This window comes from Seriola aureovittata, chromosome 11 (genome assembly GCF_021018895.1).
Source record: "Seriola aureovittata isolate HTS-2021-v1 ecotype China chromosome 11, ASM2101889v1, whole genome shotgun sequence".
NCBI classification, from domain to species: domain Eukaryota; kingdom Metazoa; phylum Chordata; class Actinopteri; order Carangiformes; family Carangidae; genus Seriola; species Seriola aureovittata.
Genome location: NC_079374.1, coordinates 320,586 through 332,761, shown reverse-complemented (window position 1 = coordinate 332,761; position 12,176 = coordinate 320,586). Strand labels below are relative to the sequence as shown.

General features: G+C 42.3%; 1 protein-coding gene across 2 annotated transcripts in view; it reads right to left on the bottom strand.

Annotated features, from left to right (window-relative positions):
* gtdc1 (glycosyltransferase-like domain containing 1) overlaps positions 1-9,914 on the bottom strand; it is a 33,312-nt gene extending 23,398 nt beyond the window's left edge. For both annotated transcript variants that reach the window (XR_008829076.1, XM_056389835.1), the window contains exons 1-4: positions 9,592-9,914; positions 3,445-3,635; positions 2,512-2,679; positions 897-1,070 (exon numbers count right to left, since the gene is read on the bottom strand). Coding sequence is in view for 1 of the 2 variants with exons in the window: in XM_056389835.1 (XP_056245810.1) it covers positions 897-1,070; positions 2,512-2,679; positions 3,445-3,635; positions 9,592-9,648 (590 nt within the window). In the remaining variant the exon portion in view is untranslated. The remainder of the gene's footprint in view (positions 1-896; positions 1,071-2,511; positions 2,680-3,444; positions 3,636-9,591) is intronic.
* Between the last annotated feature and the right edge of the window lie 2,262 nt (positions 9,915-12,176).

The following is a 12,176-nucleotide window of genomic DNA, read 5'->3' as shown; positions in this document are numbered from 1 at the left end:
ACACCAGACCCCCCCACAAAGACACCATTTTGTTCCATGTCTTTTCTTCTTCTGCTGAACATTTTTATTCACTTCACTGTGACTCACAGGACTGAACTGGAGGAGGTCCTCCTCAGACCTCCTCTGATGCAGATCCTTCAGTTTCCTCTTTACATTCAGTCCCTGGGATGAACTGTTTAGAACATGGCAACACTCAGTTACAGTCAGTGTAACATAGTAACTGTTACCATGACAGCATGGTGTACGTTACATGTTTAAATGTTCTACATGAGAGGGGCGTCAAGTGGCTCAGTGGTCTGAGCAGGCGCCCCATGTGTAGAGGCTACAGTCCTCGGTTCGAGTCCTGCATCAGAGAAGCCCTTTGCTGCATGTCATCCCCCCCCCCCCTGCCTCCCCGTCTCCTCTCTCTCTACTGTGCCGTCCAATAAAGGCACAAAAGGGGGGCGTCGTGTGGCTCAGTGGTCTGAGCAGGCGCCCCATGTGTAGAGGCTACAGTCGGCCTCGGCTCGAATCCCGCATCGGACGGCCTTTCGCTGCATGTCATTCCCCCTCTCTCTGCCTCCCCGTTTCCTGTCTCTCTCCACTACACTGTCCAATAAAGGCATAAAAAGCCCAAAAAAATATACTTAAAAAAAAATATGTTCTACATGAGAAGGAAGCTCTCTCACACTCATACAGACCTGGACCAGGTCTGCTGGTGGGCTCCCAGTCTAACCAGTGATCCCTGATCTGGGTCACTTTGATGTGAACCAACAGCTGCTGTTCATTTGAACTAACAGAGACCAGACCTGCAGATCAGGACCAGAACCAGGATCAAGGTCAGAACCACTGAGCTGATCTCAGACCTGCAGATCAGGATGTAATCACTGTCTGGGGAGGAGGAGCCTCACACTCACCTGCTGACATCAGGGAACTGGACTGGGTAGTTGAGGACCACACACTTAGGACGGATCAGCTGGTCCAGGCCTGAGGGTCTGTGGTCCGGGATCTTCTTGATGAAGGAGGAGATGGAGGACAGGAAGGAGTCCATGTTGAAGAGAGAGTTAAAGACCACCACATCTGACACCAGGCTGAGGACACAGAGACAGTCTGAGACATTCATGTTGTGTCTTATCTCTTAGCTAACGGCTAACAGCACTAGCACGCTCGCTACCTGTAGGAAAAAGTTTGTGTGCTTTAAAGAGAAAAGAGAAAGGAGTGGAGACGGTTCACAGACTTCCTCATGTCATGTCGGCCATTTTGTTTTCATGTTGTCCGTCTGTACATGAACACAACATGTCAGTAACTCCTTGAAGGAGCTTCCTCAAATTTTACAAAATCGTTCACCTGGACTTAATGAACTGATTAGATTTGGGTGGTCAAAGGTCAAAGGTCAAAATCAGTGTGACCTCACAAAGTACTTTTTAGCCATTACTAAAGACTTCACATTAAGTATGACAAACTTTCCGCAGATGGTTCATATTTAATATTTTCTATGACTCTGGATAAACAGGAAGTGACCTGGAACTTAAAGAACTCTCCTTCAGTATCACAGTCTGAACATCATGATACACACAGCTGATCACAGCTGTGATCAGCCACTGTTAATGGGACAGAGACCAAGACCTAGTACCTGTGGGACCTGGTCTAAAGTCCTTATTGTTTAGACCTGATCTGACAGGGACTGAGCGGTTCTGGTTCTCAACAGGATTTGATGATTGATCTGTTGAGATCAGAACAAATGAAACAGGGAACATGAGAGAACTGAAGTGTTAACATGTTATTATTTACACTGAAGCTCTCTGTATCAATACCTGTTTCATCTTTGTTTATATTTCTTCTTCTTTGGTTAGGGTTATGAACAAAAACAAATTCTCTGATTGGTCCACTTCTGTTTCTGTGTGAACCTCTCACCTCACAGAAGAAAATCTGATGTTTTGATTGTGAAGTAGTTTATCATAATTTTTCACTCGATCGACTAATTGATTATCTTGGTGGTTTGTTGTTACCCATCACTCCTCTGGTCGTCTGCAGGGCCGGGAATCAAACAGCAGCAGCTCAGGCCGAGTCTCTGAGCTTCATTATAATTCACATTAGTAAAGTAATCTGGCCTCAGTCCAGTCACAGTCTTAATGATCAGTCTTAACGAGGTTAGGGGGAGGGGGGGTTATTGACATGCTGCTGTGCAGATCAACAACAATCAGTATCTGTTAGAGCTGTGAGATCGCATGACTCACTGCAGCACGTCAGCTCGTTAACCAATCATGTCAGCCCAGCTCGTTAACCCATCCCCTGACAGGCTAATTGAAACAAACAGTTACGGTGACAATTTAATTTTTATTTTGTTGGTCTATTAAAAATCAACTCTTTATTAATACTAATTAATGACTGTAACCATGGAAACACACTGTGATGTTTGATGACATCACAGCTATGTCATCACTTCATGGTGATGTAGACCAGTACAGAGTCAGACCAGTACAGACCACCTGTAGTAAAGGACACAAAGAGGAGCAGGACTCTGGAGTTTACCATGACAGGATTTGGTTGTATCCATACTGGAAGTCTCGGTCCTGGTCTTTGCGGACCGGGTAAACCAACTGGTTCTCGTGGAAGTACAGGACCTTCTTCAGACGGGCCAGATCTGGTCTGAGAGCCACCAGCTCACACAGGTTCAGGACCGAGCTGCTGAACAGGACTCTGCAGAGAAAGACCAGTACAGATTCAGTGGACCCATCATAACTGGTGAGAGAGTCATGTTTCAGTACGATCCTGCTCCTAGACTCAGACCAGGACCAGGAGCTCAGAGCTGCAGTAAGAAACCAGAACTGAGGATCATGCTGATCCACTGGACACAGAAACAGCCTGTTAGACCACGAGTCCTGATCCACAGGAAGTCCTCTCTCCTCTGAGGACAGGACTCATCTGGTTTGAGTCAGACCTGTTCTACAGACCAGGTCCAGGACGCCAGTCTAATCCAGATCTGGGTGTCAGTGAGAGACCACATCAAAGTCCTACATCTCACACACACACTCACACACACACACACACACACACACACACACACACACACACACACACACACACACACACACACACACACACACACACACACACAATCTTCTCTGAGTGACTGAGTTATCAGACACAGCTAAAGCATCAGGGTCTGGTCTTTAGTCTCTGGTCTGTTCACACAGACCAGGACACCTTTGTTAAGGAGACCCTTTGTTGAGCCTGATCTCAGATATTTAGAGAACATGTGGATCAGGATCCAGGTCTGATCTGGATCAGTTTCTGTGTCTGTCCCTCCATGTCGCTCAAACCAGGTCCGGCTCTGTGACCACCTCCACTGATCCACAATGAGGCTGTGGAGAAGGGGGTCCACTAAGACCTGCAGCCAGACTCTCCTCACTGCTCCACATCCTGTGATGTCACTGACTCACCTGTGTGATGTCACTGACTCACCTGTATGACGTAGAGGCGGGGACGTTCTGGCTGAAGTACAGAGCCGAGGTTCTCGCCCTCCAGTGCCATTTCTTGGCGGGAAGAGTGAAGACCGAGCAGCCGTCGATGTTCTCCTTCAGCAGGTCAATCAGCTGTTTGTGAGATCCTCCGTAAAACGCTTCCAGCAGCAGGATGCTGGGGGAGGGGGGGGGCTAACAGAGAGGGGGGGGCATGTTATTGATTAACAAATTAATCAACAACTATTTTAGTAAATCAATGAGTTTAAACCAATAATCTTCTGGTTCATCGTCATGTGACCATTTCCTGGTTGTTGACACGTCACTGACTAAGACAAAGTCTCAGGATCAATAACAAACTCTTAACGAGCTAATGATTATTGATTTATCAGAACTGGAACTGCGTGATCTAATAAATAATCTCAAACAGGAAACAGATCTGGGTCCACTTCCTGTCAGAGACTCAGGACGATCCTGGTCGCTCATCAGGTGGATGATTAAATCTGTTCCACGTTGTTGCTGTAGAACTGATCACAGTTGATCAGGAAACTGATTGATCTATTTACTATACAATACACATATAATAATAATAATAATAATAAAAACAATAATAATAATAACAATAATAAGTTAAAACCCTGAGACAGGACACAGAGGTCGTGACCTCAGTGAGTCGACTCATTTCAATGTGAGACGAGCTGCAGCCTGATGGAGGCGACGTAGTCGTGAACCAGGAGCTGATCTCCCTGAACGTTCCCTCCTTTCAGCCACTAAATGAAAAACTATTGTTGCTGCACAAAGTGAACTGAGCAGTAACCAACCACAATGAGCAGGAAGACACTCTGTGTGCGACGTGTCCTGATAGAGCAGCTCCGGCTCCATTATGATGCCAGGAGGTTTACGCTGCCGGCAGCAGGAAGTGGAGGACTTACAGTCCCCGAGCTTTCTGTCCTTCCACTGAATCCCCTCCCAGTGATTTCCAGTCCGCCCTCCATTTAGCTGCCCACAATGGGAGCTAATGCAGCGGCAGCAGCACTCAGCTCGCCCACAGACTGCTCAATCAGTCCATATCTGCTCCTGTAGCTCGTAATGCCACTCATATCTGGAGAAGGAAATGAGCTGTGCAATCTGCTCTGCGCTCGTCTCTGTCTCCGTCTCCGTCAGTCCCCGGCTCAGCACAGGTTAAATGCAAATGCCTCAAAATAAGAATCTGATTGGAAACACTGGCGTAATGTCCTCTATTGTGCTGAAAGGGTCCAATCTATTTCCTGAATGCTGTCAAAATAATGTGAAATATGAAAATGTGAACGTGGCGGGGGTGGGGGTGGGGCACAGATGGTCTGATTAACACGGTGGATCGTGACCTTTTGAAAATGAAAAATGTGGACTGAGTTCAGGTTCAGGCCTCGGTCTGGACCAGATCAGCCACTTCTAGGGCTCAGTGTCTCACTGTGAAGATCCACACAGCACTGAAGAGTCCGTCACTACACAAAGACAAATCATTCATCATCATCATAATAATCATAATAATAATAATAATAATAATGAGTCTGTGACCCTCAGAGTCCTGAGTCTGGTCAAGACTGGAAAACAACAATTTAATTAAAAAAACTAAACAAAAAAGGAAAATAATCCAAAGTTGAAGTTTTTCTGTTGCATTATATTTCTATTTGTCAGTGATGTTGTTTTGATAGTCGACAGAAAAACATAATCTGTTTCCTAAAAAACATTTCTAATGAAGTTCAATGGAAAAATAAATGTTGGAACAATAACTACAAACAAATCAAATGACTGACAAAACAATTATCTCAACTAACAAAAATTAAAGTGGAAAAATTGAATAAAATGAAAAATGTCAATGGAAATAAAAAATGATACAGCATGATAAAAAAGGCAAATGGAACAAAGTCAGTCGACAAGTGAAGAAATGAAAGTTAGAGAAAAATAGATTCAAGTCTTTTAAACACTGACGCAAAAAACAAGAGTAAACAAAGACAAATTGAAAGGTCAAAAACAACAATGATAAAAAAACTATTAATTGATTAATTAAAAAATAAAGGTGAGAAAATGGACAGATGAAAATGAGGACAGAGGAGAGAAGGCTGTAAGGAGGGTAGGTAGGAAGGACAAAGGAATGAGGAAGAGAAGGAAGGGTAGAAACTGAGAAAGTAAATAAAAGCGTATGTGCCGCCCACGTCCAGCCTGACCGTCCTGACAGGAAGTTTGCTAGTAAATGTGAGAGATCTCCTCATTCCACCTTAAACAACAACAGTCCCCACAAACCACAGCGGGGGTGGGGGGGATTCCAGCTCGCAGACTCATCTCACCTAGACACCTTTCCTGCTCAGAGCTGCCGACACACATGAAACAAAGGGTTAATGTCATCCATTTCCCCCGGCGGGGACTCCCCCCCCCCCCCCCCAGCGAGCAGCGAAGGGTTAATAAGAGCCGAGACCCGAGGCTGAGTCAGAGGCGGGAAACTACAGTCAGTCAGTGGAACCAGGCTGGAAATGTTTCTGCTGATGTCTGTGATCAATCTGTGGGCTGCAGGACTGCTTCATCCTCATGACGTCATCATCATCATCATCATCATCCTCCTCAGTGACTCTGCAGCTCTCATTAGCTCTGATAAACCACCCACATGTGATCCAGCGTCAGACCTGATTCACCGGACTGAAACGTCACTCTGTTAATTATGATATAATCAATTTAATTAATGTGACCAGAGGCAGGTAGAGCTGTAGTACCAGACCACCTGAGAACCAGGTCTGAGTCTTCTTGTGGACTCTGGTGGACCCATCAGCTGATCCTCTGATGGATCAATGCCTGGATTGTTAGCACCAACACAGGCTGTGAAGACCAGTACGACACTTCAAACCCTGAGGAGGGAAACTGTCCCTGGTCTGTTGTACAGCTGGAAGAACACGTGTAACTTCCACATCACAGGTTTGATAAGAAGGTGAAATGTGTGACAACAGATCATAAAGGAAGCGTTGCTACAGAGACGACACGTCATGTCCTCCACACGTCTCTGGGACGACACCAACAAAAATCATCTTTTATCCAGTGAAAATCAAACAGACTCACCGCTCCCTCGATAATCATGACTCAGTGTTTGTGTACGGTGCAGCTGTAGTGTGACCACGTGTCTGAGTTACAACCTGCACTACAGTCAGTGCAGACCCATTCACTCCCACTGTGCTGACCACAGTCAAACTCCACCTATAACTGATCACTGTTCATACTCTCAGTGGACCAAGCATTAAAGGTTCATTCACTCCCACTGTATTTATAACAGCATCCACATCGGAATTTTATATTTATACACACAAACATTAAATAATCCAACAGATACAGATATGACACATTAAAACATTAAAGGCCCTTTGACTGTTTTTATATCTGTCAATATAGAAACATGTGAATATGAAAAAGCTCAGTATTACCCATCAGCCCCGTGTGAGCTCATGACGACGTATTGATCAGATCTATAATGAACTGAAGCCAATGGAGACTCACTCACTTTTATCAGACTGTCAATCAGTGTCAGACTCCGTTCAGGAAATACTTCTGTAGGTCTGATCAGTCTGGGACCTCAGCTCAGACCTGATCCACATCAGACCTGATCCACAGTGTTGGACAGTAAGTAAGACAGTAAGAGTTGTTGATGTTTATTCTCTCTCAGTAACAGATGGTAAGAGTTGGAGGTCTAACGGGGTCTCAGGGACATGAGACTGTTCTTCCTGGACAGTGTGACAATTATATATACATAAATATGTGTATGTGTGTATATACATATATACAATATCAAAATCCCTTTTTATATTTGTCTCGATTCTCCTCATCACTGCACTGAGAGACTCAGACCAGATCCAGATCCAGGACTGAGTCTGAGCAGCTTTGATCTGCCATCAGAGAACAGCTCCCTCTCTAACGATCACACACTTAATCAATAATGACAGTTGAAAGCTGCAGAACAAATAGTGATTGTTTTGCCACAGACCTGGAAACAGCTGCAGTGATTGGTTGATTTATCTATTAATCAGAAACCACTTTGATAATCAATCAATAGTTACAGAATCTTTTACAGCATAAATATCGAACATTTGATGTTCCAGGTTTTCAGATGCGAGTGTTATAGTTTGATAAATTAATTACACTAAACTGTATTTTGGATATTTTGAATTTTTAGCTGTTAACTAATGTTTAATCAATCAAACTGATCAATCAATAATGAAAATAATTATTAGTTTCAGCTTTAATATCCAAATAAAACAATAATGTTGCAATAATACAAAGTTTGTTGGTAATTTAATAAATAAATATATTTAGAGTAGTGTGACAAATTAATATTGATTATTTACTTTACGTTTATTCTTGACGTCTCTGGGACACAGAAACTCAGCTGTTGATCAATAAATGATCTTGAACCACACGCTTCATATTTCTAATTAAAATGAACTGAACTCTCAGGACATCATGGATCTGAGCTGCCGTGATTATGAGACATGAGCCATGGAAACCTTGAAATCTGCTTCATATTGTGTTTGAGTACTTTCAATTTAAAACATGAGTCATGTTCTGTGATCCTGTTCTGAATGTGGATTCTCAGCATCAGTGAGCTGCACACTCACCTCAGTCTCCGATCTGAGTATTAAACACTCACATTCAATTACTGAGCTTTAGTTTGACCAATTCTTTTCTTTATTTCATTGTAGTTAGTTTCATATTTGTTTGGTTTTTTGTATTTTGTTTCACATCTTTTGGTTTTTCACTTTATGGATTTTTTACCTTTGGGATAAAAAATAAAATAAAAAAACCCCAAAAAACTATGAATACATTCACTCAAATACTTTTCTTAAGTATTTATTAGTACCTTGAATATTTCTGTTACTTCATATTTCTACTTACTACTACTATACTTCTAAATATTTTACTTTTTACTGCTCTACATGTATCTGACAGCTGCAGTCACTGGTTACTTTACAGTTTTTTTTGTTTGTTTTTATGTATTTATTGTTACAGATTCTTCTTCATGACATAATGGTTAAATAGCACATTACCACCACCAACTAGTGTCAAATGTGGACTGGGATTATATTATTATATACTGATAATATAATAATTAATCATGATAAAGAAAACACAAATCTCACACCCTCCAAGTTAGAGCTGCACGATGTGCAAAAAATATAAACCATATTGTGATTTCAGTGTAAATGGTCGTTTCTTTCATTCTCACTGAATAAAATATAAAAATGATGAAACAAACATGTTCCTTTACGTCTGGAGAATTTTATTTATAGGCCGGGGCGTCTCTTTAGCTCCACTACACTGATGGTGCTAACAATGAACAATATCATCATCATGTTACACTGCAGCCTCTGTGATTTGGATTATACACTTGGCCATAGTGAAATTTAGATTATTAGCTCTAATATAAATCTCATTTGGACTGACATACTGAAAGAGTCTCCTGAACATCTCTGAAAATATCTCCCTTCAATTATGACCCATGTTCCTCAGCTATTAGTTGTTACTAGTAACAACTAACTGTTCGTCGTACTAGTTCGTAACTACTAGTTAGTCTTCACATCTGACAGATAACATGAAGTTAACTGGAGCCCTGACTGTTTTTGAAGTTACTGAATTAATGACTGACTGCAGTCACCTGCTGAGTGCTACAGTAAACGACAAAAAACTGCAGTAAATTAACTTAATTACTTTCCATCACTGAAGTTTTCTTCAGTTTGATGTCGTGTCTTTAACAACTATCAGATGATTTACGACATGTATTGATGTTCATTTTGAGGTGTCATCACAATAAACTGGGTTCAGTGTTGTAACGCTTCACGTGGCTCTGAAGAGACTCAAAGGTCTGCTGTGTGTTAGCTCCGTTAGCTCTGTAAGCAAAACACACCGCAGGACTCTGCTAGCAGCAAGCGGCTACCAGCTAACTAGCACTCCTCACGGTAAAAAAAAAACGTTCTTCCCCCTCCGCCGTCACCACAGGTAAAAGCCTGTCGGACTAACGGAGCATCGTCCCGGCTGTTTCCAGCGGGGACACGGTTATAAATCCCTCACACGAGCACCGACAACGACATGAGCTCATTCACACAGACGGTTCACTCAACGACAGCGGGACACTCACCTCTGACTGCATCTGCCCGGCGCCAACTGACAGCTCACGCACGGCCCGCAACGTCATCACGTCGTTTTTAAAGCCGAGCCTGCCGAGATACCCTATTCCCGCCTCCTTCTCTGTACCTTAAAAATAGAAGTATTAGCAATAGTATTAGCATGTAGCTGGAACCTTATTAGTATTAGTATGAACCTTAGGAGTAGCAGGAACATTAGCAGTAGCAGTATTAGAAGGAACATTAGCTGTAGCAGAACATTAGCAGTAGCAGTATTAATCGAGGTAGCAGGAACATTTGCTGTAGCAGAACATTAGCAGTAGCCGTATTAGTAGGAGCATTAGTAGTAGCAGCAATAGTCGTATTAGAAGGAACATTAGCTGTAGCAGAACATTAGCAGTAGCAGTATTAGTAGGAGCATTAGTAGTAGCAGCAATAGTCGTATTAGAAGGAACATTGGCTGTAACAGAACATTAGCAGTAGCAGTATTAGTAGGAACATTAGTAGTAGCAAAACAGCAGTAGCAGTATTAGCAGGAACATTAGCAGTAGCCGTATTAGCAGGAGATTAGTAGTAGCAGAGTAGTTGTATTAGAAGGAACATTAGCAGTTGCAGTATTAGCAGGAACATTAGTAGTAGCAGCAATAGTTGTATTAGCAGGAACATTAGCAGTAGCAGTAGTAGTTGTAATAGCAGGAACATTAGCAGTAGCAGTATTAGCTGTATTAGAAGTAACCTTAGCAGTAGCAGTAGTACGAACCATAGTAATAGCAGCAATAGTCATATTAGCAGGAACATTAGCAGTAGCAGTATTAGCAGGGACATTAGCAAGAACAGTATTAGCAGGAACATTAGCAGTAGCAGCAGTAGTTGTATTAGCAAGAAAATTAGCCGTAGCAGAACATTAGCAATAGCAGTATTAGCAGGAACATTAGCAGTAGCAGCGGTAGTTGTATTAGAAGGAACGTTAGCTGTAGCAGAACATTAGCAGTAGCAGTATTAGTAGGAACATTAGTAGTAGCAGTAATGGTCGTATTAGCAGGAACATTAGCAGTAGCAGTATTAGCAGGAGATTAGTAGTAGCAGCAGTAGTTGTATTAGCAGGAACATTAGCTGTAGCAGAACAGTAGCAGTATTAGCAGGAACATTAGTAGTAGCAGCAATAGTCATATTAGCAGGGACATTAGCAGTAGCAGTATTAGCAGGAACATTAGCAGTAGCAGCAGTAGTTGTATTAGCAGGAACATTAGCTGTAGCAGAACATTAGCAGTAGCAGTATTAGCAGGAACATTAGTAGTAGCCGCAATAGTCGTATTAGCAGGAACATTAGAAGTAGCAGCAGTAGGCGTATTAGCAGGAACATTAGCTGTAGCAGAACATTAGCAGTAGCAGTATTAGCAGAAACATTAGCAGTAGCAGCAGTAGTTGTATTAGCAGGAACATTAGCTGTAGCAGAACATTAGCAGTAGCAGTATTAGCAGGAACATTAGAAGTAGCAGCAGTAGGCGTATTAGCAGGAACATTTGCAGTAGCAGTAGTAGTTGTATTAGCAAGAACATTAGCAGTGGCAGGAGCATTAGCAGCACTAGCACTATTAGCAGGGACCTTATCAGTTGTATTTCTGTTGGTGAGACAAACACAGGGACATTGTGTCTATTGTTGGAATGATTTTCAGAGGAGTAAATACGAACTGTAAGTGTTATCCTGAGGGGTACTCTCAGGCGGAGTGGTAATTCAGCGAGCTGACTGTAAAGTCAGTGCGTTCAGGAGGATAATCTGTGAATACAGTGTATTTCTGTCCCTCTGTTTTTAAACTAGTGTAAACTTTTCACCTGTTTATATTAGCATTCATTAATGGAGTGAACAGAGAGAGGACACTGTTTCTCCAGTTCACCGACAGTTTGTGTCTCTGCTGCAGTTTTTATTTAATACTTCAAAGAGTTTTAAATGAATTAATCAATCCATGAGAGTGGCTCTGAGAGCAGAAACTACATCAGGTCACAAACACTCCAAGGACTGAGACTCTGCTGTGGAGCCAAGGTTTGTCCAAGAAGTCGCTAAATTTGTCGCTAGGTGATTTTCTTTTTTTTAAGGCGGTAAATGGGTCTCAAACTCTAAATTTAGCGTCAAAGTCCCTACGTCGGTGACGCTGGCTAAGATACTGAACTCATGTCTTGTCTGTCTGACACAGCAGAAACAAAAAAATAACCCAAATTACAACAGCCCACTCAAAAGAGTTTTTCCTCCATTAAAGTAAAAGTGAATCCTCCCATTCTGCCTACACTGGTTCCAGAATATCTGCTATATGACTGAGCCTTTTCCTTTCATCCCTGATGTTTCATATTTCAGAGCAGGTTTAATATCACTGAGTTACTAGAATACATTTTTAACATTAGAAATCAGGTGAAATCAGGTGTTTCATGTCTTCATATAAGAGTGTCTGTGCTCAGTGTTGTTGTGTTTGTCTTCGTCCTAATGTGATCAAACTGACTGATGATGTGAGTGAACAGAAATGTGACAGTAACATGAGGACGCTAAAAACAGACTTTGTCATCATCATCACGAAGCGTCGGCTCATGAATCAAACACAGCTGCAGAG